This window comes from Necator americanus, chromosome II, assembly GCF_031761385.1.
Source record: "Necator americanus strain Aroian chromosome II, whole genome shotgun sequence".
Taxonomy (NCBI): Eukaryota; Metazoa; Nematoda; class Chromadorea; order Rhabditida; family Ancylostomatidae; genus Necator; species Necator americanus.
The window spans coordinates 26,577,934-26,604,580 of NC_087372.1; the positions used below are offsets into that span (position 1 = coordinate 26,577,934).

At 42.3% G+C, this 26,647-nt stretch overlaps 2 protein-coding genes across 5 annotated transcripts; one reads left to right on the plus strand and one right to left on the minus strand.

Annotated features, from left to right (window-relative positions):
* Positions 1-90: 90 nt before the first annotated feature.
* On the minus strand, positions 91-25,282 carry RB195_019569 (uncharacterized protein; the record flags this gene model as incomplete). Of its 4 annotated transcripts, XM_064187481.1 has the most annotated exons (27): positions 9,421-9,555; positions 9,609-9,704; positions 9,793-9,908; positions 10,834-10,918; positions 11,494-11,649; positions 11,710-11,857; positions 11,991-12,131; positions 12,188-12,272; positions 12,614-12,713; positions 12,773-12,936; positions 13,457-13,565; positions 13,618-13,743; positions 13,825-13,929; positions 14,925-15,081; positions 15,143-15,210; positions 15,295-15,378; positions 15,585-15,722; positions 15,778-15,845; positions 18,553-18,667; positions 19,177-19,339; positions 20,357-20,561; positions 22,366-22,493; positions 23,101-23,261; positions 23,319-23,481; positions 24,167-24,387; positions 24,646-24,843; positions 25,124-25,282. In XM_064187481.1, 27 exons carry the CDS (start codon positions 25,280-25,282, stop codon positions 9,421-9,423), a joined length of 3,594 nt encoding a protein of 1,197 aa, XP_064043362.1. The 4 variants fall into 4 exon arrangements, with proteins under 4 accessions (XP_064043359.1, XP_064043360.1, XP_064043362.1 ...); XM_064187478.1 differs by lacking the exons at positions 19,177-19,339; positions 20,357-20,561; positions 22,366-22,493; ... (3 more) ...; positions 24,646-24,843; positions 25,124-25,282 and adding exons at positions 675-875; positions 3,015-3,172; positions 3,232-3,269 and having other exon boundaries at positions 9,425-9,555; positions 18,553-18,682; XM_064187479.1 differs by lacking the exons at positions 9,421-9,555; positions 9,609-9,704; positions 9,793-9,908; ... (14 more) ...; positions 15,778-15,845; positions 18,553-18,667 and having other exon boundaries at positions 19,156-19,339.
* RB195_019570 (uncharacterized protein) lies at positions 4,783-7,564 on the plus strand (the record flags this gene model as incomplete). Its single annotated transcript, XM_064187482.1, has 6 exons — positions 4,783-5,464; positions 5,554-5,700; positions 5,753-5,885; positions 5,941-6,356; positions 6,427-6,542; positions 6,977-7,564. The coding sequence occupies 6 exons, from the start codon at positions 4,783-4,785 to the stop codon at positions 7,562-7,564; spliced, it is 2,082 nt and encodes a 693-aa protein (XP_064043361.1).
* Positions 25,283-26,647: the final 1,365 nt, after the last annotated feature.

Sequence of the window (26,647 nt, forward strand, 5' to 3'; positions counted from 1 at the left end):
TTTATGCTTTATTCGTTGCCTTCTACCCCGAGTTGTCATCTACCACTGCCGAGTGCGTACGGCTGCTGGTGCCATAGATCCGCTGCGTTGCTACTGTACACTATCTTCCACTCCTTTTTGTCTTTCATTTTCGTGTGCCGTAGCCGTAGGGACACGGTACTTACCGCCTGCGTCCCCTAAATGTGATTCAACTGTTTTTCATTCCTACTCATCCTTTGTCTCCTCCCACTTGTCTTTCATGCCCTACCACCAGCGGTAGGACCCGCATTCGAACACGAAACACCTCACTTACCATGCTCACTTACTCTTCTTCAAGTTCTCTGTTAGGTATTTCTTCTTTCAACGATAGAACGTGTGCAGTAGTAGGTGAGGGAGAAGTAGTGCTTTCGGATGTGTCATGTGCAATCTGATGATATCTGGTAATCTTCTTCAAGAGAGTGAACTTATCCAGTTAAGGCATACTTTCACTGCGACTGTATGTTTGTAAAGTAAACTTGGTTGATTGACGTTATTGTTGACATAACCGATCTTATGTATACAATGCATAGGTGTTGATGAATAACTAAATTAATAAAAATTCAGAATTTTGTTGTCTGTGAGCATACGAAGAAAAAAGAATGCAAAACACGTCATTTCGAGGTCAACTACAAAAAACTCAACAACATACAAACTATTCATCTTCCCCTGCCACTTCTAGAAGCACCTCGGCCTCGCCCACGCCCCCTTCCTCGTCCCCGACCTCGTTGGAACATTTGTCGCTGTTGATCCTCCTCGTTGCGGAATGCATGATGCAGATTCACCAATCCTTTAACAGTCTCGCTACAGAACATGCATCCTTTGAATGTGTTCTTCTCGTCCGGCAGAGGACTCTTATCCTGCAAATAGCCGATATAAATAAATCTGTTTGTAGAATTTCAAAACTCCTAATGTACTCCTCAGAATTCCAGGACAGAAGCAGATATGTAACTTGAATTTTGAATAGATTTTTATGTGTAGTTCGACACCATCCGAGATCGACCGAGTTTTCCCTGCTTCTGGATCCATAAAGCGATGCTAGACTTGTATCCGAGATTAAAAACGTTCACGTACTCCATCGGCTGGCCCCAAATCGTATAAACTGCGTTCATAAACTCTTACGATTTTGAACTGAAGTCAAACTCGTTGGTGCTTCCGGAAGGAATCGAACAATAGCAATCATTTTACGCTTCAGCTACGTCGACGCTAAGGCCGGAATAGGTGCCTTAAAGAGGATTTCAGGAGTATCGCAACATTTGCATCTACTTTTTTTGGGTGACCGAGCCAGCCAAGCTAACGCTTTCAACATAAACTCTGAGTGTAAAGATATTATGGGAAATGGTAGCAAAACTACGGTATCTCTACGATGTGAGCGCTTTTACTTTCGCACCCTGTTTTCGGAGACCATCAAATTTGCCAGAGTTTTAGCATAAATGCCAGTTAACTCATCACAAAAGATCAGCATTGTCAAAATAAATACCTGGGCGTTTTCTCTTGTTGTTTTTCGTGTGTCCCATTACTGTTGCCTGTGATTCTGTATCCAGATGCACTCAGCTCCCAAGAATCCCAGATATCTAGTAATTGGAAGTATGGGGTGTATTCTAATTTCTCAGCGTAATTTTTTAGCACTGAAAAAAGTTAGGTGATCTAAGTCTGGATGGCCGTTCAGTACTAAATACTAGGCCAGAATCGCACACAGAGCTGATCCCTGCTCGTTGCATTCTTTTTTTCCTGTCCTTCCAGTACGTACTTACTGTATTTGTTTTAAATTTTGTCCTTGTCATGTCCTTTTTGGCATATCACTGAGCGTATAAACAGATAAATAAATAAATAAACATCCAAGGGGAGTGCTACAAAAGAGGCTGCTACACCTATGCAATAATGCTCAGAGGGTCACCGCTACTTCACTGTTTTGAAAGATCGAATCGGCTGCGGATACTCATGGCGCAACAATGTTGGTCGTTGTTGAGCGAGTTTCTTAAAGGCACCATTCGAGGAAATTTCTGATGTTGGTTCTCTCCGGTATTAAATAGGATCCAGTAAATAGCAAAGCAAATTTTTGGTGAAGTTACTTTACCAAGCGACTCACTGAACTACGAATGGTGAGATTCACTTTACGTTCTTTAATTTTATCACTTGCACAAATGTAAGGAATTAATTTGTCGCGTAAACGAAAACTTCTAATGCTCCTGGCTCCTCTTGGTTCCTGAATTCGTAGAGAATGTTTTGAATTATGGTTGTGATACATACGAAGTGCGTGTCGAAATTTATTTACAAGCGGTTAAGACCCAACAAAAATTTCACTTAATATTGCCTTTAAAGATTTCAACGTGCAAATGCCATCGAATTTTTCTTACATAACCGAAGAATTTTGGTTCGTCTTCCTATTGCGATCAGTTGCTTCTTCGAATGTAAGATTTCTTTAAAGAGATACCCATTTCTCCTGTTTAAAGCAGAATAGCCGAAATCCTTGCAGCAAATTCCAAATTCGTTGGATATATGGTTGGAATCGAGATTCAAATTTAGCTCACATGACGAGACATAATTGCGACTGAAGCGAACACCCAAGGATGCCATCTATTGAGTAGAAGGCTGGTAATCCGCAACACATGTGTGATAGTGATTGAGGAGCTTCCACTGCCTACCTGAGTTATATTAGTCGGGTGATGCGCTTTCCGTCGCGTAACACGTCGCACTGTAGGGGGACCGGTGCAGACAGAAGTGTTTCTCAAGCGTTTCTTCCGGATTACTCGGCAGCACTGATGGTGATGATGCTCCTTTTTTTCCAACGTCGTCGATTTCGCGATATGCTGGATTGAAGGGGTGAATGTTCCCCAACCGCTACCTTTTCGAGTGCCCGCTAAGAGGCACTAGTGTGTCGTATTTAGTTAGTACTACTAGAGTAAGAGCCATTTCCATAAGAAATGGTGTAGTGATACCTCCTGTGGATAACTGAAAGGATTATCCGCTCAAGAACTCCAGTAATCTACAGCGCTCACCTTGTATTCAACGGAAACAATTTTTGCGTCGCATTCAGCACAACACGCCTCCGTAACCCTGAACTTCAGGGCCCCTTCGAACATTGCGACCACAGATGGACATTTGTTACATGTCAGTCTCCATTTTGGATGCGATTGAGGATCCAATACCATAACACCTGAACCTCATACAACTAAAGTCTCAGCTGTACGAAGGAATGTGTAAATGACGGCGTACCACCGCACTCTTGTAAGCATCCGCATACGCCAGTTGTCCTGAAGAAAAGAAAGTCAATTGGAGACCATCTAATTACATTTTATTTAAAATATCATAATTTAAATCAGGAAAAATTTAACCAATACCTTTTTTGAGGACATACTTTATTTGAAGTACAGCAACTTTGATCGTTGTTGTAACAGTACTGTCACGAAAGCGAAGGATATAACAATAAATAGCGTGGAAGTGTGTTTCGTTAGCAATGTACCGTAATGCACGCTTGGCATGCACTCTGTGCATTATTGCGCAAGCATACGGTAAGGACGCAAATAAAAAGGATAAAGTCACTGGCGTATCAATCCACTAGAGACACGCGTTTTATTGCAATTCGTAATCGTTGAGGTTTTCGTTTTCGTTTTCGTGTTATCCTACAGAATGGCATGCGGGGGCAGCTGGAAATCAAACCTATGTTTTTATCCTCCCCGACAAGTCTGGTATCAATTGTAGACCTCAGAGAGATGAAGGGCCTGGTTGGCACTGGAGGGGTTTCGAAACATCGACCGTGCGGCCACAATGGACTTCAAATCGACAGTGTTTTACCCGCCCCTAGGATTCAAATGGTTTCAAATTTGTAACAGATAGCAGTAAGGAGGGCAGGTCCTTCCTTCTAATAGACAGAGTTTAGAATGTTGTTCAAATGACAGCAAAAACACAGTACAAATCCACAAATCACAGTCTTCACGAGCACCAAAAGGTATCAGTTTAAAAGACGATATAACTTTTTACAACCATAGAATGGGCGGAAGAAAACCTTGTAAAGTAAGTGGTATCACTAGTACGGATGTAAAGTGTTGCATCACGGAGAGGATTTCAACAGTGATCCTATTTACGCACTTTTGTTTCATCACTTCTAAAGGCGTAAAGAGTTGCCACGTAGGGAGGGTAAATTGATGCCTAACTCCTCAGTTCGAAAAGGGTACTTCCCGTTCTCGCTTACATCCTTAAAACTTCGCCAAAAACCCAACATCGAACGTGTTTGCAAACATTACCTTTAGTTTCCGCTTAAACTGATCAATCACTAATCACTCATCGATTTCCTTGAAAATCCACAAGATTTCCCAGCGGTATGGATCTTACAAGGGCTCCATACTGTGAACAAAAGCAGGTTGTCCGCGCCTGTACAAATTTGCTATAGCAATATATTTTTCCCAAAAAAATTTTTTTTTTTTTTTTGGTGGGGGGGGGGGGGGGGGGGGGGGGGGGGGGGGGGGGGGGGGGGTTTTTTTCCGGGGGGGGGGTTTTAAAAGGGGAGGGGGTTTTGAAAAAACCCTCTTTTTTTTTTTTTTGGAAGGGGAAGATAAGTAAAAAAAAAAAATTAAAAAATTAACCATTTTTTTGAAAAATTGTAGGGGGGTTTTTTGTTTTTTTTAGGGGGGGGGGGGGGGGGGTGGGGGAAAGAAAAGTCGCGGGGGGGGGGGTGTTTTGGTTGGGGGAAAGTCTCTTTGCCACTCCAGCATATTCACTGCCTCAGTACCTGCACACTGGGCCCTGCCGTCTCAGACGTCGGACGGTATGGCGACCGGTGAGAGGCGATCAAATCTCAGGTTGCTCAGGACGTCATTGATTCTGGACCAAGGCGACACACGCACGACTCGCCATGGAGACTGTCTCAGACTGTGTACTTACAACGCGAGAACAGTTTCCAAAGACGCCGACCTGCATTCCCTTCTCGGAGCTGCAGAGCGTATCAAATTTCACGTGATTGCTCTGCAGGAGACCAAGTGCAGAAGGAGCGACGTACGACAGATGAATGACGGTACACTCGTCATTCGTGGAGAGAAGGTTCCGTCGCGAAATGTAGGCGGTGTTGGTTTCGTTGTGCACCCATCTGTCGTCCATCTCGTCGATTCTCACGAGATCCTGTCACCTCGTCTGGCCATTCTTCGCCTCCGCCCTCTGCGCCAAAAATCCATCAGTATCATCAACTGCTATTCACCAACATCAGCAGCTGATGATTCCGAATTGGACGCGTTTTACGAGGAGCTGGAGGAAGTAGTCCACAACGAGAAGTCCTTTTACAAGTTCGTTGTCGGAGACTTCAACGCAAAACTAGGAAAGGCCACAGAAGAGGAATACAGGATTGGAAGATTTGGACTAGGGGACCGGAATGAAAATGGCAATCGTCTCGCCAGGCTGTTGTCCGCCGCTCGCCTCTTTCATGGGAACTCTCTTTTCATGAAAAAGATCATCGTCGGTGGACATGGGAATCGCCCAATGGCGCGACTCGTGCGGAGATCGACCACATACTCACCAACCGGAGGTGGTGTCTACTTGACGTCTCAGTAGTACCATCCTTTGTAGTGGTTCTGATCACCGTCTCCTTCGTGCGAAAATACGACTTAGCCACACGATGGAAAAGAACATGTCTATCGGCAACGAAGGAGAAAGAGTCGTCTACGACGATTGCGTACTCGAGGACTCCGTCCCAAGGTGACTGGCACATCGAGGAGGACCCAAACGTGGACTACGAGATGCTGCTCAGAGGATTACGAGCCTGTGCTGAACGTGCCTCGAAGTCGCGCACGACAAACTGGATCGAATTTCGAAGACCACCAAGGAATTGTTAGGAAGAAGAAGGGCTTGAGGCTTGATCCGAATGCATCGCACATTGAGCGGTTAGTAGCAAACACTACTGCAGAAAAGCGTTGCAGGAGGATCTTTGAAGTACAGGCAGAAGAAGATTCTAGAAGCAGCACAAAGAAGAACGAGTCTAAAGAAGTGCCGCAGGGATCTCCGCGAATATAATATTCCGCTAGCAACCTTGCTGAGCGAAGACGGGACTCGCACGTCTTCTCGTCGTGAGATGGAAATCATTACGGAGAGGTTCTACTCGAACCTTTTCCGTTTATCAACTCCTGTGTCAAGCCTAATCATCCACACTGGCGAAGCTCCACAACGGATTCTCCCTTCGGAAGTACGAGTCGCTATCAAGAGCATGAAACCTGCACAGCCCCGGACCGCAGACTTTCTTCGGGCTGGTGGCCATCCGCTTCATGTAATCTTAGCAGCGCAGACATCCTATCTTCAGAAAGAAAGGATCCCAGACCAGTGGAAGACCTCGCGAACCGTTCTTATCCATAAGAAAGGTGACCGAGAGGACCTTCGGAACTACCGTCCGATATGCTTGCGAGCGTGTTATACAAAGTATTCACCAAGGTCATCCTCACACGCATATTAGGACGCTGGATGAAGCCCAGCCTCAAGAACAAGCTGGATTCCGCCAAGGGTTCAGCTGCTTGGACCACATCCAGACCGTGTCGAGGGTCATAGAGGTTTGCCGGGAATACCGCCTGCCCTAGTTCTAACCTTGTCGACTATGAGAAAGCCTTGACAGCGTAGAAACGAATGCAATACTGTCAGCGCTGGTCGATCAAGGTGTGGACGCGTCGTATGTGAGGACATTAGCCAATTGCTACGAACGATGCACGACTAGGATACAGCTTTTCCACCGCCCTCTCACCATACCCATTGGAAAGGGGGTACGACAAGGCGATACTATATCGCCGAAGCTGTTCACGGCTGCATTGCAATGGATAATGAAATCACTATCCTGGGAAGAAAGGGGCATACGTGTTGATGGAAGATTTCTTTCGAACCTTCGTTTCGCGGACGACATCGTTCTCTTTTCGAGCAGTACCAATGAAGCAGAAACGATGCTCAACGAATTGAACGAAGCAGGGAAGAGAATAGGACTACGAATAAACAGAAAGAAGACACAGTTCATGAAGAACGCGCACTGCGAGGACGGAGAGTACAACTGAAGGCTCCCAAATCGTGGAAACTCCGTCATACGTATACCTGGACGTTCTATGAACATGGAAAACGACTGAAGGAAGAACTGAATAGAAGAATGAGAGCAGCATGGGCAGCATTCACAGCCGTCAGTGATGCTACGGACCAAGTGACGGACCAAGATCTTCGTGCCCATCTGTTCGACTTGACCATTCTTCCAGCACTCTGTTACGCAGCGGAGAAGTGGGCAGAGACCGCTGCCACGTCTAGGAAGCTAACTACTACCCACAGAGCCCTTGAGAGATGTCTCCTGAAGTTTAACCGGCGCACACAACACCTTGCCGGTCTTCGTAGCTCCGACTTAAGAGGAATGTCCCGTCTTCGCGACCCAGCGGAATATGTATCGAAAGCAAAACATAGATGGGCCGGTCACATCATGAGAAGAATCGACGATAGATGGACTAAAAGAACGCTAGAGTGGATCCCAAGGGACGCTAAACGCCCCGAGGGAGACCGCCAACGAGATGGAGTGACGTGTTCGCTGCACGGATGGACCAGCTGAGAGCTCAGCTGGATACGGCTCAAGGACCTCGTCATCGTCACTCACGAAGCTTGAGAACATCTTGGATGACAATGGCGAGGGAACGAAACGAGTGGAAGAGATGCTGGGGCCCGCACGTCAGTGAAGACGGGCCATCTAAGTATCTAAGTATCTAAGTATATATTTTTAGTGCAGTGAAAAATATCCTATCCTCATTTCATGTCGAAAAATGCTACATTTCTGAGAAATAAAATGAATTTCATTAATTATCTAATAGGAAGAAGGGCGTTCACTCGCTCAGATCACCGTTCCCATTCACATTCAATTTCTGAAAAAATAAATGTAAATGGGAACGGTGATCTGAGCGAGTGAACGCCCTTCTTCCTATTAGATAAGTCGAAAATCGTTGAAAATTAAAGTGAAGAAAAAATTTGCAACTTGCATGTAACTCTAACATTCTCACCTCTGCAATTCTACTTTTCTACATAACATCTCCAGGTACTTGATTTCCTCTTCATCTTTGAAAACATTTATTCTTCAAAATTCATGTCTTTTTCCCGACACCATCTTCAGAAAAAAAGTTGTCCAAAAATATATTGAAATATACGCTTTCCATACCAGATCAAACTAATGAAAGTAATTTTCATTTTTCAATGTCTGCACTTGAAAAAAATTCGAAATCCAACGAGCATCTGATTTTGGGAACTCGACGACATCAGACCTTTGTTCAACAGATTTTCTTGGACTTTGATGACACGTTTCAATCCACGTGATTCTGTTCTGGGCGTGGGACCTGTTAGCAGTGTGACACATCGTTCCCGATGGTTCAGAGTTCTGTGCTTCCGACTTCCCACTGATTAAAGAGATAATAATTCTCCTACGTAGATCTCGTTGAACTTTCGTTTAAACTCCCTTTCATTTCTTCAGCAGGAGCATTGTACGCACCCTCTACCTCCAAAGTCTAGTCCACTTCTAGTCACCACGTCGAGTCCATTGAACCTGCATAGTAACGAAAAATAAGTGAGTCAGGCCTGGTTTTTTTTTCTGGGTCGCTCTAAATTAACAATAATTTGACGGTTCAAATGGTCGAATCTGCGTATTCGCGGCTCACAGCGGGTCGCGTAGTCGTGGACATCCTAATCCGGACGAGATTTCCTCGTTGGCATTTGTGACGTGCCACCATGTGCCACAATATGCCATAAGCGCGAGACGATACAAGGATGAAGTGAGGCGGGAGCGGCACGGGGGAAGAGGTGTCGAAGGCAGCGTATATGTACGTTTTCGATTTAGAATTCATTCCACGACGGGAACGGCTCAAAACTGAGGTTTTAAGAATAGCAGAGAACGAGCGAGCGAGAGAAGCCTTACAAAACTCAGAATCAGGAACTTCAGTTCTTCCAACGAGGTAACTCCTCACATTTATCGGCGTGGGAAAAAAATCATCCGATGGAGGAACCATCTAAACTTGTGTGAGTACTGGAATCCAAACCGCGCTTTTTATCTCATCGCTTGCACAAATGTTAAAATTTGTAGTCGTTAGACAAACTGAAATCTCTGGGTGTTACTGTTGTCTCAGATTCCGCATTTTGTTGAAATTGTTTCGCTTTTTTTCTAGAGAATAAGCTTTCGAAATTTTTCGGGAACGTCTTTAAAATTCAACCAAAAATGAAGGACTTATGTATGTGTATGCTTTAAAAAATTCGCTTCTATGATGTTATGCAGTGACTGTCAACAGCGGTATGACAGTCCGATTAAAATGACCACAGCTGTGCGCATAATAACAAAGTAAACGAACGATCTGGAAACTCTGCATTATTTCAGTTCCTGGCAACAAAAGTACGGAGCCTTTTCTCACAACGAATAGCATTAAAATAGTCTCACATGTATGAGTGTGGGCAAGCTGGATGAGGACAGTTAGAACACCCTTCTGCTTCTTTCATTGACTCAAAGGGTGGATTATTGTAACAAAAGGGACAGAGCGCGAAACTTCGTGCAAGTTTTCCTCCAGAACCCTGAAACAGGCAATGACTGATCGCTGAAAAATGTGCATCAAGCAGGAACGCACGTTCCAGTACACTAGCTCAAAATCGTCAAGTGGGCACTTCTTTTCACCGAATGGGCGAAGAATTCCGTCTCTCGCGTTCGGCACAGAGTATGTTTCCTATGATGAGAAAACAAGATAAATTTTCAAAATTTGCTCCGAGCAAATAATGAAGCAAAAGATAAGTAGTTGATTTGAAAAAAAATACCTGGCACGTTGAACAAAATAGACGTTGCGGTTTTGTAGCCACGAGTTTCATATATCTTCTACATTTTCCGCAACGGGAGAATGGTTTCCCGGATTCAGACAGTGAGGTGAAGGAGGCTGAAATTTCAAAATTTCTTGAATGATTAATTATATGATGAAGGGTCCCACCGAAGTTGGACGAGAGAAAAACAGTTCCACACTAAACATCTACCATCAGCTCTTCTAGCGAATCAAAGAACAGATGCTTAGATCAACAAGAAGGATTGAAAGCGTGTAGGAATGAATTCCTTCATCTTGTAAAAAAAAAGCTATTAGTCCCGTCCTCAAAATGAGCCATAGACTACCATCTGCAACAAAAAAAAATTTTCAGGATGCCCAGGATTATGAATTTTCAGACGCAACAATTTATTCACATATGCTCCTGCTCTAGAACTGAAAACAACGCAGAGTATCTACAATTACATAGTCCACAAATTTCAAGGTAAAATTAGAGCAGACTCTTAGGATTTAGAGCAAGACACCTCAAGTCAAAGCTATCAGATGCCTACACAATTCAGCTCGAAATCCCTACTTGAATTTTTTATATCTATTACACTTCCTAAAATTGTCAGAACTCTATGCGAAATTTTTCACCGGAATATATGTTGGATAGATAAAGCATTTGTGAGGTCGCTGCTCTTTTGCTCAACATATCCTTCTTATTTTAATTCAAACAATTGAGTTTGCCTTTTGCATTTGTGTTCGCCTGATGTATGAGGTATGATAAGGGAAAAAAGAAGTCTACGAGTAGAAAAAGGGAAAAATAACCAGAGGGAGATGAGGGAAGTAACACGATGTGACCTGCTAATGGCCCAGCGTAAATCAACTTCAGTCTTCTTTTTTTTTTTGATCTCGTTAGTGCAACTTCAAGCACAGGATCATGCACACTGTATTTTTAAAGAGTACTGTGGCTTCAAAGCAGTCATTCACCGTAGTCCATGTCAAGTCAGAGCCAGTAGAAGTCTTTTTTGAAGTTAATTAAGGAACGAAAGAAAAAACTCACCTTCAAACAATGTATCGACCAATCCTACATTTTTGACATAGTACACAAATTTCTGGCGGAACATCTCAAGCGCATGGTCTCTGACCTACGATTTCAAAATTAGTTTAAAACCTGAGACTTAAAGGCATCACCTCAAGAATCTGGCGTGATATGGATTTTCACTGGAGTATACCTATATCGGATCGCAGATTGTGAAAACAGGAGTGGTTCCGCTCATCTCTCGCTGCATTACTGTAAACAGACGGGTTCGGAATGCGGTTCCTTACGACGTCCTCTATTGCAACGCGCCACGTTTGACCCTGCCCCTCCTGCGATTCGTCGAGTGAAATGAATTGCGTATTGGGGTGTTGTCCGAATGGATTTTCGACGAATCGCAGGGAGGGGGGAGGGCGCAAGGTTGGCGCGTTCCAATACAGGACGTCTTAAGAAACAGCGTTGCGGAGCCGTTTGTTTACAGGGACACAGGGAGAAAAGAGCGGAACCACTCCCGTATTCATAATCTGCAATCCGATATAGGTATACTCCAGTGAAAATCCATATCACGCCAGATTCGTGGGGTGATGCCTCTAATCCAGCTCTTCGACACAGGAAGTTCCAGCTCCCAAATTTCATGAAATTCATTTACGGACTTTAAAAACATGGAACAAGTTGTCTACTCACTGCATGGTAGTCCGCTTTCCCTTGCGCAATGAGGTTGAGTTGTGTTTCTACCTCGGCTCTCATAGTTGGTAGCACAAGTTCACGGTCTACTCGCCAATATCCATGAACAAGTGAGATTCCAAGACGAGTTGGCACCAATCGTCGACCACTTTCCACCTGTATGGAATTTATTATTATTCCCAAACACAGTTCACACCTTGCCCTTACGAAACCTACAGTAACATAGTTCCTCTGACAGATGGTATTTATATGCACAGGGATTGAGGCATCCGTGCCTATTCCATGCTTTTCCATTAATGATATCAACTCTGATTCAGTTAGATAACCCGGTGGAGATGTTTCACGAGCAGCCAAGGAAACTTCTCTAAAAATGAACAATGACTGAAATGAAAGCTGTTTGTTGAAAACTTTTATTGAAAACTGAAAACAGATGGCTGTTTTAAGTTTTCAACAAAAAAAGAAATATGAGGTTATGTAGCGCAAGAAACTCTCCGTACTTCAGCGAAAGTTGATCTCCACGGACAAGTGGTGGCAGCTTCTCACAATCGTCGACATTCAACCATGTCATGACCTCCGTAAAACCTGGATCCTTCAACGTTTTGCCAGTCAATGTGAATGACTCTTCTCCAGAAGAAATACTGCAATTATGAGATGAAATAAGGAACATCAAGGATATGGCAAGATAACAACATACACAATAGTAGTCACATCGAAGATACATGGTCCCATCAACGTCGCGACAAAGTGCTGAACAACGTAGTCGTAAATTCGAGCCATGTCTGCAAATCATTAGAGTGAAGAAATCTGATTGGAGAAAGTCACCAACTTTCACTATCCAATTTTTTTTAAATTCTATTCTTCTGAAATATTTGAATGTCGAATTAAAATTGACGCTGCAATGACTAAAAACGAATAAATCAAAGAAGCTAATTTCATGAAGAGAAAGTACATAGATTGAGTCAAGAGCCTTTTGGACACATCATAAACATAACTTGAAAAAAATGTCTGATTATAACGATATGGTTGGCTGCAAAGCTATCGGATTCGGATTACTCCTACAAAATAACAATTTTACCAGGATTGGTATGAAAGAAGTACTCAGGAAACTGGCCTGACTCACCTCCAGAAAGTTGCCCATTATTAGGTTTCATCGGTGTAATAGGAGGATGATCACCTTTATCCTCGCCACCACGAGGCCGCCGAATACCTTCATTCAGAACCTGAAGTTTCACTCCGGAGTTAAGGAGCTACACTCATGAGGAGTACCGAATAGGTAAACCTTTTTCACGACGTCTCCCCACTTTGAATTGTTCGACTGTTGTTGGAGAGTTCCTTTCAAGTCGAAATTGGCAGAGTACGCTGTGGTTTCAGTTCTTGGATAGGAGATGTAGCCTTGAGTGTAGAGCTGCTCAGCCACACTCATCGTTGTCGCAGGGCTCAGTCCTTGAAAGAAGAGTCTTAGATATTGGCCGGGAGAAGAAATCAAATGTTGGAATGGACCAGATAGTGAACTAACTGTCAGAAGGGGAATCGTTAGGTCGAGAGGAATTCCAGCAAGGACATAACGACATGATGCACGGTGCAGTTGCATGAGTGGCTGCGCTCGAAGCGGCGCGACGGAGATAGCAGTTAGGGTCGAGGTGGGACCACCGCGAACTACAGTGAGGAGTGATGTAGGCAAGGGTTCTCCCTAGATTTACGTTCCGCCGCATCGCTTCGAGCGCAACGGCTTACGCAACTGCACCGAGATTCATGTCGTTTCAACCCTATTATATGACGAATTGTTTTAGGTGTGTAGTAACAAACGATTAAGAGAAAGGAATTATTTATTTCTTGACGTTTCATTTCTTCTCAATGATTGTTCGCTGACAAAAGAAACATGTTCTAAAAGAAAATTAAGGAAGAATAGACAGAAAGATCAAGAAATAAGTCACAACAACGAGTCACAGCAACATACACGTACCAAATGCGCTACTTGCGATTCTCATCAGTTCCACAGTGTTAAGCGCCAGCGGTCGCTCCTTTCTTCCCTCTTTTGTGCTCACATCTGTCACAGCTCCTCGTCCCGCATTCTAAAAGGCATATTATGCGCTCGTGCAAACTAAAGAAAATATGGAAGATCACTTTGACACGATCCAAGAACAGTTGAGCCACGTCTCTGTCGAATATTCTACCTCGTTTCCACTCGGGTCGAACAAGCAATCCTGTTGCGGTTTCAAACACACATTGCAGTAGCCAGTAAGGTTCGGGCTGCAAGAAGTTGGTGTTCGATGTAGAATAAAAGAAAGCAAGAAATTATGGATGCAGAGAAATGGAAGACAAAAATAAAACCTTGAAGTGTGTGATCTGATCGTGACGACTGACGCAGAACCCCAGAGTGGGCGTCTGACATGGTCCATACGATATAACAGTGCTGTCCAAATCTCCGTACTTATTCTGAAACATTTCTTCATTCAGCTAACAATCAAAATCGTCATCATCAATGTATTCCCATTTGTTCACTCACTATTCTGAAGATTTTCCGGGATAAAAGTGACTATCCATACTCGAACAAACACACTTTTGCGTATTTTCACATCATAAGCGGCAACTAGCTTTTGGATATTTGTACATTTATCGTTGATTTCATCCACTCATTTATTCATTTATATGATCCTTGTTTATCATGGATAAATATACGGGACGGTAGTTTCGAAATTCGAATAAGTGAAATCTTTCGCAAATTTGCAGAATCATAACGGAGTGAAAACCTTTGCTAGGATTTCTCCAAGCTTATCCATAGATACCACCATCATCACCCAAGGACACCATGCTATGGAGAGACGGTGTGGATCTCAAGAATTTAAGGAAGCATTTCCCCGAGTATGTAGTAATTTGTGACGACAACAAGAAATACACAAGATTACAACATCCAAGAGGAGCTGAAATCTCTCACTATCTCCTGTAAGCGTAGCCGACAATGTGCTTCAACAGTAACGAACTAATTATCAGAATAATCTAAAACATCTTCTCAAGTGAGTGTTCTGAAACTAAGAAAAAAAACCACCTCCACATTTGCACGACATGCTCGAATTCCATAGTTTCCTCCCATATTTTCACCTCGTAAAATCTCCAACTTAGAAAAAAAAAGAAATAACTCCACCAAAGAACTAGAGAATGGGCTTTCTTCCTCCGTGTCAATGAATGTTTCCAGTCGGAGTCGGAAGCAGATCTTCATCCAGATCGTTCACTTTTCCGTGAGTTATACCACTGATTATCGAATTATACGTTTTTAATTTGAACATTGATCCTAATAACTTTTGCAGATTAGCATTTAATTTTTCCCTTTTTTCTTCGCCAGTGTTCTCAGCACAAATTTCAATTTCATAAAGCCAGAAGTTGAGAAGTACCGCAGTAGAAATAGCAACAAACTCATCACATCCTACACCAACCTGAAAGAATTTCGTTTGGAATCGAGTGAATGAGCAACCGACACGGAGATCCAGCTCCTGTCTAGCGTCTACGGACATCGCTTCGTTACGATTGGGACGCACAAGATTTTGCATAGCGGCTTTGATATCCTTGTCGGTGATGGCGGAGAAATGTGCTCTACAATGAGCAGATGAGCCGAAAGCTGCAGAAACTCTTTAATTTTGCCAGAAACGCAAACCTATAGACGCTTTTCATGAAGTCGCCATCCCGAGGCCGCTTCATAGAATTGCTGACAGCATCAATGACCTGTAATACGCAAGCAGTGGATATAAAATTATCGTGTAGTAGCATAAAAGTATAGTAGAAATCAAGACAAAATATAGGAACTGCCTCGAAGCAGATATTTTCTCCTTCCTTGTCGCAGTCGAGCCACAGAACGAGGTAGTCGGCGCCTTTCGCTTCGAAGGCCAGATACTGAATCAGCAATTAATTCCACTATAAAAAAAAATACATTCGCCGGATGTGTTCAACAGCATAAGCGCCACGCGTTTGCCGCATTCCACGGTCCATCTCTTGACGCAGATCCCTTTCTTCTCTCTGGCCTCCTCTAATCGAAGGCTCATTGCTCTCAAGCGGTCGAACACATTTGGCGCCTACTGCATGCAACTGCTTTTTTTTACGTCGTTCATGTGCATCTTCGGATTCGCTTCAATTTTGTTGGTAGGAGCCGTGTACAACTCCATCGGATCTACGCGCTCCCAATTGTTAAATTTACTGGGGAAATCGAGGCTCATTACGTGTCCACATGTGCTCGTGACCTAAACGTTCGTTAGGAGATCAGAAAGTAGAATAGACGGAGAAATATGTAAGTACCTTGAAGAAGGCAGGTTTTCCTTGGAATTGACCTCTATATTCGCTTACGGAGCAAACTCCATTTCGACCTGAACTTGAAGAAAAATCTTACATTAGATCACGGGTGAGATCTGATACTGGTGAAAAATTTGTAGAAGTCCATTCAAAAATCAATAGTTTTCATATAATTGTGATAATAAATGTTTCTGTACTGGATACAAATCAAAGAAAGAGAAGAGCGTGCAAAGAAGTCACAGAACTGCTGAGAAACAAAATTAAAAAAAAAGAATAATTAAATATTCTTGGAAAGGACTGATCAAATAAGAAAACTAGATGAAATAAATAAAAAATAGAGAACTAACGGACGTACTCCAGATCAGACTAAATACTCCAAGAATTTCGGGAAAAAGAGGTTGAAGAAAACAGAACTACAAAAAACGAGATTTTAATCGTAATGGAATCATAGTTCATGTCAATTATCACGCTTAGTGCATCATCAGTAGTCTTAGCAACCAGGTATTCATTACACAACCTTAGCGCAGATCTTAAGAGATGTTCGTTGCGATTTCGAAGGCCACTGGAAAATCCATGAACTCTTTTTTTTTAAAGAAAAACATTTACTGCAAACACCACCGGCGAGCATACATGCGATTGTCGGAGCCTTTGCTCCTACCCCTCTCACTTTTGGACGATTCGCGAACGGATCCTCATCACCTGAGCTGCACTATATGACCTACCCCTTCGCTTGAGCAGGGTCCAGCTACCCCCTATCGCACCTATGCCAGTGTGATGGTGGTAAAATACAGAAGACGACAGTAAAAGAGTTGCGGAAAAGAAAGTCAAATTCACCTAGCAATGAAGTACACCTTCTCTAGAGCTTGAGAGGATGAAATCGAGCGTGATTTATCCGTTCAAATAGTACCTTGGGACTAGAGGACTATGATGTAGCTGCTAGGTGTCCGTGGTGAGCTAGCGCAATCGCAAGCAGCCCTGAATAGAGAGCCAGCTCCCGCATATTTCAGAGAGATTCTTCTTCATGATTCATTTTTTGGCTCTTGGAGCGGATCCAAAACGCTTCCAGAGCTTTTCGCGCAGCAACGCTAGGTTTGCTTGGAATACAGCGGTTCAAAATTATCGACACCGAAGCCTCCTCAAAACCTCTCACAGCTGCATTTCATCCGCCCCGGTATTGAACAATGCTAAGAAAGAATCTCTCTGACCAAAGAACGTTTTTCTCCATTACCAAATTATTTTCTCTATACTATCTCACTAGACATAAAAATCTGTTTACGGAATTCGTATCATTACGTTTCGGGTTACGAAAATTCGTAACCCGAAACGAATGGTACATAGTCAGCGACCCAGTAACCATGCTGCAGAGCGACGGGATTTTTTTTGGGGGGGAAGGGATAGGACGATTTCTTGGAGTATATCACGAATTTTACGTACATGTCATATTGTAATGTAAGGTTGTGATTACGGCTGAAATAGTGACTATAATTTAATTGTTGCAGTTCACAATGTATGAGTATTCTTAAGCACCACAAAGAACACTGCTAAGCAAAATCTGCTGATATCTTAGGAACTGCAGCGTCTACAGTAATCATAATTGGTTAACTCTTATGAACTCTATTAAAAAGCTTACTAAGGAGCAGAGCCATTCGGTCAACTGATCTCGATCTACGACTGTGTCGGATGTAGAACTGTGGGTCGGTGGCTCTCGCCTCTTCGCAATCGGAAGTCGCAGTTCCAGTTCTGGATTATAATTCCAAGATGCTCAATGCCAATCACGATCAATCAGTCGTGTCCGACCGTATTTACGACAAGCTCATACTCGAGAAAAGTGGAGCGAAAATTTGACACCATGTAGCACGAACATAGGAAAATCATCTCAGCGATCTTCGAAAATCAATAACTGAAATTTCTGTTCCGTTGGTCGTCAGTTTACAATCGTCGCTGGCACGAGTGCCCGATTAGAAATCAAGAATCTAATATAATACAGCAGAGTGGTAACATATGGTGGTCGTCGCAACCAGGGGGAACAAAAAGATTGACGGGGACTGTGCAAAGTGTATTCGTAAATCTCTGACTCGGTGACTAGCATAGTGGCTGACTTCGAGTCCGATAACAAGGTTGAGAAGTTGAACTAGTGCTCCTGTCGTGCTGACTCACAGAGACTAAAACGAAGAGTACCGAAATCGGGGAGATCTCAACCCTCAGATCTGTGAGCTACTAGAGACAAAACAACGTTACAAAATCAGAATTATCTACAAGTGACGAAGCGTTGCCGAGGAGATTTTAGATTTCCTGCGTAGAAGTTTACGTTTTTCGCTCTCTATAATCAAGCACAACATGCTGAACACACTGCTCTGAATATTGTAGAATCCGATGATGACAAAAATAATTTCTACATAACGCTCATTTATTCATTACAAATGCAAATATCTGCAGTGAAAATATGCTCTCCAAACCATGTTGATGATGATTTCTGATAAAAACCAATAGTAGTTCCCAAAGAAGTTTTTTTTTTAATGTAAAGAATGGGACGGATCAGAAGCACAACAAAAATGGAATTCCGGATCAAAAGCAGAACAAAGATAGAATTCCTAGATAGGATGAGTATAAAGAGAAAGAGAATGGAAGATAGAATGTGACTCAGCACGCCAGACCGAAGCAAAAGACTCGAATGCCTTACAACTGATCCTCAGAAAAAAAGAAAAGTCGATTAAAACTTACGCACATCTAGAAAACCGCATTACTCATACCATTGAACAAACTGGTATAATTTAACACTACCTTTCCGTTTAGAAGCAGTATTGTTCGAAAGAATTTTGGCAATTGAATCAGCAAGAAGTGGCTTCTCGGCCACCATCATGACGGTGGCAGAAGACATCCCTTCAAACAATAACGTCTGAATGGGACCCATAGTAAATGTTCTATTTCGTTAAATAACCATGAAAAAGATGCGGATCTTACCAGAATCAACATGAAACAAGAAACCTCAGACTACATTTATCGAAGAAAAACTACAAAAAAGCAAACAGATGAAAAAAACAACAAAAAACAAACCAACAAGAAACGACAAAACTTCGATCACTCTAACTCTTCGTTGATAAATTCGTGCTGAACTGCTGATGAAAATTAACGGATGCCGGAACTACAAATAGCCAGTTACTGCACTGTGAGAAGTGGGTTCTACCTATGGTAACTGATCACACAACATAGTTGAAAACGACAATAACAAAAATTATTCATTATGTCATAATTGGGAAAATGGAGATATCTCAAAGACATCGCACATTGTAGATAGACTTTGCTGCAATACAACAATATCAATAAATACAGACACTAAAACAAAACAATTAGCTTCTAACAAAATTAACTATTCTAGTGAGTTCGTCACCTAAACACAACAGGTACACTTTTTGGAAGAGGCCATTCAAAGTCAACTTTTTCAACATCGAGATCAAGAATATCGACATCACCGTTTGCTACACCTAGAAGTTCAGCCAAAGAAGGTCGCGTCCTACCAAAATCACCATGAACGAATTCTTTCACGTAAGTGCCAGCTTGTGTTTCGAGCCTAAATATCCAGATTTCATTGAAGAATGACCCTAGAAAATATGTAATCTTCGAATAAATACAATTAGTACAGTTCATGATACTTTGCAAATTCAAAGTGATTACTAAAAGGAAAGAGGCGCATGGCAAATTTAACAAAAGGTGTTTATTTGTTTAAGGGACTCCCTTCATTATGCTATTTCATTCAGTTGGTGAATTAGTTCCTTCGCTTTTTTATTTCAAAGACGCTTTAACGTTAAACGAAAGAATTTTCACGGAAAGTAATATACCATTGTAATTATTACCTTCGTAATTCATTCGCTTTTATTTATGACGTTGTAAAAATTAGATGAAATTTAGAAAAAAAATGTCGGAAAAAACTGGAGCTCCTGACACAGCTTCTCTATCATCATAACGTGGCTTTATAAGAAACCTATGAGAAGTCTATGAAGAAGGGTTTACTAAACTGCACAATCTTTTCTTGGTGGCTGAGCCGCATTAGTTCCCGCGCTCTAGTAATAGAAACGCACGTGTCGAGGCTGCCTAGTTTTCTCGAGTTATAGTTCAGATATTCCTGTGTAAATTTCGATCATTTTTTAAAAATGCCATAAACAAGAAGGATTATAAAGTAGTAAGCCTACACTTTAACACACGACATATTAGTTCCCATTTCAATGTTGAGTAGCTTTTAAGAAAAAGTGAAAGGGCTTATTCGGATACATGCGATAGTCGGAGCCGATGCTTTGATGTTCTTCACTTTTGGAGGGTTGGTGAGGGGACCTCCTTCACTTCTGGACGGTTAGCGAAAGGACTCTCGGCGAATTAATCCTCATCACTTGCACTGCACCACATTAGGTAGACTCCCCTCACCTGAGGAGGGTCCCACTCATCCCTATCACACCTACGCTATTCGCCTACCTAATAAAAACTAAAGTGTAAAATTAGTCCAACATCCCACAACAACGACACAAATTAAAAAAAAGAATGAAAAGAACAGTTCAAGAATCGTAGCCGGTTTGACGGGACTAAACCAACAAACCTTAACAAAAAATGGTGACTATCAATCGGAAGCATCTCCATGTTATACACTGTTCGCGGGCGATCCAACAATGATCTCCTCTTGAGAACTCTAACTGGTGTTTTCTGAATAACATCAACGGGAGCTAGCTTCGCCACAGCAGAGAATGTCTCCTCGGTCAATGGTAATGTGCTGTAGCAGTATGCTACGTAGCACTTTCGTTTATCTGGAACAGAATATTCGACTGGTTAAGGACAGGTCAGATACAAAGCACGGAGATAGGTTAAATAGCGCTTCTGACGTATTTCACGTATAAAACATTTATAAAAATGTTAAAACAATGAGAATCAATCAACGAAAAGCGCGAGGAGGTCTACTGAGAGGAGAGTTGTTCCAGTTACACATTCTGACTAGTTACCCGCTTCCTTAGAAAAGTTGCAGATCTCTGTAGAGAAATCAAGCACGCACAAAACAAAATCTGATCAACCAAAAGCACGAGATTTCAAAAGTCACTTTTTCAATGAGAATAGATTCGCACACACTTTTGATGTAAGTTTTGGTCTATATTACTACTTGAGACGATGAGTCTACAAGGTGATGTGCTGTTAAGGTTTCAGTATCCTCGACTTCGTCGGAGCCTAAAATGTTGAATAAAGAGAAATCCATCACATCTCGTCTACATCAAGACCTCAGAATAAAATTCTGCGACAGCAACACAAAATAGGAGTCGTTGGTAAAGAATGCGATGTAGCAAATAAGTAACTGCACTAATTAAAAGTTGCACAAAACGCAGCTTACTGCCAACGGTCGACGGCTCGTCGAATGCCTTATCAACAACTTTTCTTTCAAAGTCGATTTTGAATTCTAAGCAACCATCCCTCTAGTCTTCAATAGGTTTCAATTTCGAGATTTTCTCAATTTTTTTACAGTGCCTGATTCACCGATATATCGTCATAGTGTTCTCTATAACTGGTCCGGGTTGGTTTTTTTTTCCTCATCAAAATTATATGTATATTATATGGATATTATATTGCTCAAGTTGTTTTCTAGAAAATAACATACCAGGTTGCAAAAAACGAGCCCGTTAACCATCATAAAAGGCTAATTTGCAATCAAAGTTGCAATTGCATTTGTTTATCTCCCAATTACGTACGAAACTATAGGAATGCGAAAGAATGATCAGCTGATCTCGGGCATGACTTATCAAATATCCTGCCAGTGATAAAGAACACATTGCTTGCCTTTTAAAATGCGTTTGACTTCACTTCGTAATCATAGAGATAAGCAAACTTGTAGGTTTTCCTTCACTACTTGTTTTGGATTTAATCGGTTAATTACCAACTTAAAGGCCACCCACGAATCTGAGGTGGTGCAGATTTCAGGTGGAGTATTCTTATAAGGTATAGTAGATTATGGAGAGGAGGGTGATTCCGTCCATTTCTTCCCAAGTGCCGTAAAAAACGGCCCGGAAGATGCGGCGCCGCACAAGGCTGGCGCGCTCTAGTCGAACTCCCCGTAGAAAATAGTGCGCCAGAACGCCTGAAGCCGTATCTTCCGGGCCGTTTTTACGGCAATTAGGAAGAAATGGACGGAATCACCCTCCTCTATATAATCCACTATACCTTATAAGAATACTCCACCTGAAATCCGTACCACCTCAGATGCGTGGAGTGATGCCTTTAAGCATAAAAACTTCTTTGGTCTTGAGCAGAGTCGAATCGCCTATCGCACACAGTGGCGACCCGTTTACATTCGTGCACAGCGTAGTGACGGTTTACTGATTTTCAGTGGATCGACGGTACCTCAGCACATTCGATACTACCAGAGAGGAAGACGGCAGACTACATTCATCTTCAGTTTTCCAGGCTATGGCAGATGTAGGAACATGACTCAAAATGATTCCCTCTAACAATCCCAGTCTATTGCCTCACATACATAGCAGATCGGATTTCACTTAGGTTTAAGATTATTCCACACTATCAGCTTCACAGAATTATATTAATGATGTTAAAAGCGCATTCTCTGCTCACCTTCTTCACCGGTGCTAATCTGTTCAGCTTCTTCCTTTGTGATTCTCGTCAAATACTTCAACTTAATGTCGGGCTGCAAACGATTAATTTCTGATTCAACGTTCCGCAAAGTTTCCAAGTAGTTCGTTCTGCAAAGCAAATTTTTGAGGTGAACTAAGTTTAGCTATATACTCAGTTAGAGGGGTGCGTTGGCGCAAAATTCCAAGCAGTTTTGTTTCGACAGTTTCTTGGCGAAAAAACACTTCTATAGTTTTGTCATTTAGTAGCTTTTAACATCACCTATCAAATGCTTCTTAAAGTTTTATGCCGAATTATAAATATGTTATTTGAGAGCTAAAAATTATCTAAATGGTCTTCTGGTTGAGGAGAAAGGAGATTTCCGACAAGTTATTTTGTTAGAGAGTTAACGAGAAGTAAAAGTAGCAACAAGGAAGTTCTACTTCAATCAGCGTATTTGCCGGATCTTGCTCCATCGGATTTCGTTCTTTTCTAGCCACATCCAAGCAATCCGCATGGAGTTCGCTTCAAAAACAAAGTTGATCTCCAACACTAGACTGATGATCTCACTGTGTCACTACAAACTTATTTTCTGCAGCACGGCTGTTGTAATAAACAGAACAGGGGAGCATCTGATTGATTAGCCGGGGGTTCTTTCAATTACTTTCAGAATAATCTCTAGATATCGGAAGAAAACGCGGGGAATCGTTCAGCAAGTCAATATTACCAGATACTCACCCGGATAGTGACGATGTAAGATGACAATTGCGCAGCTCGACCATGAAGGGACGACCCTCGCCCAACATACGTACATCCAAATCCTCCCTTCCTGAAGCGACGAAGCGAGCATCAGAGGCGCAGAACATATCTTTCATAAGCCCACATACTTTTTCAGAAACCTTAGAGGTGATATTTAACCTGGAACTCTGTAGCACCGAAAGAAAACGTAAGCTTACCGAATGTCCAGGATCCTTTGGTGCAGTTTTGTCCTCGACTGACCAAGGAGACTGGGGTAGAGAGCGGGAATATTTACAATATCGTCCGGCAATAAACACTGGATTTCGCTCGAATGCGATTGAGAAAGAGCAAGAACGAGCTGCCGACGAGAGTAAGTACTTCCTAAAACGAAAGCGATTATACAATAGGGCTATATCTATGAAAGGACGTAAAAATACCAACAAGTTACCAATAAGAACATAAGAATGCAAAGCCAACATTCGAAAAGCTCATGCTCTCTATGAGTAAACCAATAGAGAAGGAAAGCCTTGTGAGAGTTACTATGAAATGAATGAACGTTGTAGTTTCGTTTCGTCTAATCAACTACTCTTTGGAAGGATTCGTACTAGTCAATAAATTTTTTACCGTGAGAAATTTTTAAAAGTTTCGCCTGGATTCTCATTTCTCATTTCATTTACACTGGATAACAGCAGTTAATTAAAGGCATCACCCCACGAATCTGGGGTGGTACGGGTTTCAGGTGTCCAATGCCTATACGGGGTTGTAGATGATGGACAGGAGGGTGATTCCGTCCATTTCTTCCTAATTGCCGTAAAAAAAAACAGCCCGGAAGATGCGGCGCGTGCACAAGGCTGGCACGCTCCAATCGAACTCGTTGTAGAAAATAGCGCGCCGGAAGCCGCACCTTCCGAGCCGTTTTTTACGGGGATTAGGAAGAAACGGACGGAATCACCCTCCTGTCCATCATCTACGACCCCGTATAGGCACTGCACACCTGAAATCCGTACAACCCCAGATTCGTGGGGTGGTGCCTTTAATGCACAACAGAATTGAAACCACTACTTACTTCGCCACATCCTCTTTAATTCGCGTCAACATTTGTTCCACCTTGATTTTCGTAAAAGGTTGAGAATCGGTCTGCTCTTGGAATCTCCTTTTCCTTGACTGTTGAAAATCGTTTGGAAAATTATCGAGAAGGAACTTTGTGTCGTAGTTAGTGAACTCCTCAGTTTCGAAAGTAATAGTCAGCTGAAGATCAGAAGCAAGGGCTGCTCGTAAACCAGATTTCTGGAAACAGAGTTTGATTGATTTAGCACCGTTGGAAAAATGTCTGTTCTGAAACACGACCCCTGGTCACAACACAGATACTTTATTCTGGTGCTACTGAATTTCAATGCTCCTTTACTACAACTAATAACAGGGTGAATGAAAACAGAGTTGAACGAAAATGAAATTATGAAAATTATACAAAAACACAGAAAACAGAATAATCTCTGAGGATTCACATATAAACACTTCTACTAAAGACTATTAATCTCAACATACCTGACGGAGCTTTGGCAAATAAGTGTCTATACATCTGATCTTATATGGCACAGAGACCAATATACCATTGAGGTCGGGCCGCGAGCGTTTTATGATTGTTTCGCGGAGAACTTGCGAGATTGGCAAATTTAGTGCCAATGTGAATGCAGAAGCATCATAAGGTGATTCTTCGAGCGATTTTCCAACCGCCTGAGCTACCTACAAAAGGAGATGTAAATGTAGAAACGCCGACATTTCAAATGCTAATGCCTCACTTCGTGTACATCTCTACAAGGTGAGCGATCCGTTACGGAAATTCGCGAAAGAATCATGAACTTTAAGAAGAGGAATGCGTATTCAGATCTATCAACTTCAGCTCACCGACAAATCAGCCAAAAGAGCTCTCTTCCGACTCGAAAAGCCACACAGAAAAAAGAAAAACATGGATATTGAAAATATAGGTATGGAAAGTGAGTTCCCCGTTTGCAATCAAACATACTTCTTCAATATAGTCCTGGTCAAGAAGTCCAAAGCACAGAACACACTCAAACGGCTTGTCAACAGTATCCACATCAGCAGCCTCTCCAGCGACCTGCCGTCGGCAAAGCGTGCAAAGTCTCAGTAGAGGTCTTCGGTCGCCTTGCACTGAATCTGCCATCAGCGACTGAAAAAAAAGAAGCTGAGAGAACGTTTCGTTCGTCCGTTTCCAACAACTCAACCGACAACACAGAAAAAACAGGAAGACCAGAACAAATATGAAACAAGTGAACAGACAAAGTGTCTATCTAGGTACGAATCAATTGAAAAAAAAAATGAGGAAAGGAGCTGATGTAGAAATGATTTTTGTTAATGGATGATTACCAAGGATATATGTACCACTTTAAATGCTTGACATTCCGACATCAACGCTATCCAGAAAAGAAAGTAAGTCGTAATTAAGAAAGTGAGTAAAGTAGGTAGGTTTAGACGTTCAGAACCAATGACTATGGTAGGGTCAAACGACATGAAGCAGAGTCCAGTTGCGTAAGCGACTGCGCTCGAAGCGGAGCGGAAGAGTGTAGCGGGAAAGATAAAAGGGGGACCTCCACCGCGCCGCTTCGAGCGCAACCGCTGACGCAGTTGCACCGTGTTTCTTCGTTTTGATCTGACTATATCCATCCAGACTTTGGCACCGTCATTATGCGAAGAAATTATCCAGTTGGACCCGAGATGTCGTCTTCAATGAATCTACGTGAAATAAAGATGACGGCACATCACAGGTCATTCACAGGTCACATGTATTTGCCAAATTCAGTATTTAGCATGGGTACTCCTCACTGTCTACACCTATAGCTAGAAGCATGGGTACGCAATCGGGTCAAAATGACAACAGTTGTGTTCAAATGACTACAGTTGTGCAGTTGATTGAGCTGTGGGACCCTCACTCAGATCCTATTTGGGACTAACATTGGTCACACTGCGAGCGCAACCATTGCATCACAATTCAGATTATTTTAAATCAACTGTAGTATTCACCTCTTATTGATTAGGAACGTCACATATCGACGAAAGGTCTGAGAGAACTGGGATTCAATTTCTTTGGAACTATTTTCTAGTTGTATTTCTTAATGATCTTTCTACTCTAAACATTTAACAAAAACAAGTAAGGAAGAAGTAATACGCTAGGTGTATTATTTCATAAAGGACACCATAATTTTGTTGAATTAGGGGTCCAAATGTCTGGAAATTGTAGATAATTTTGAAGCAATTGTACTACTTGACTATTGTTACCTTAACCTCGGCTCTAAACACTTACGCAAAGGTTAGATCACGAAAGGTTGTGGCAACGAACCGTTCAATCCCTGGAGTTGCACCGAACGGTGAATTGCGAAAAAAATCGTTACTGACTACGTCGTAGACATTATCTAGGAATTATATGCAGATACCACATAATCTTTAACAATTAACCTTGCACAGAACTCCAGAATAGGATAGAGCAGCACAGTTGCTTCGGCGGTAGTTTCGTCGCTCTAGAGCGTTGGCG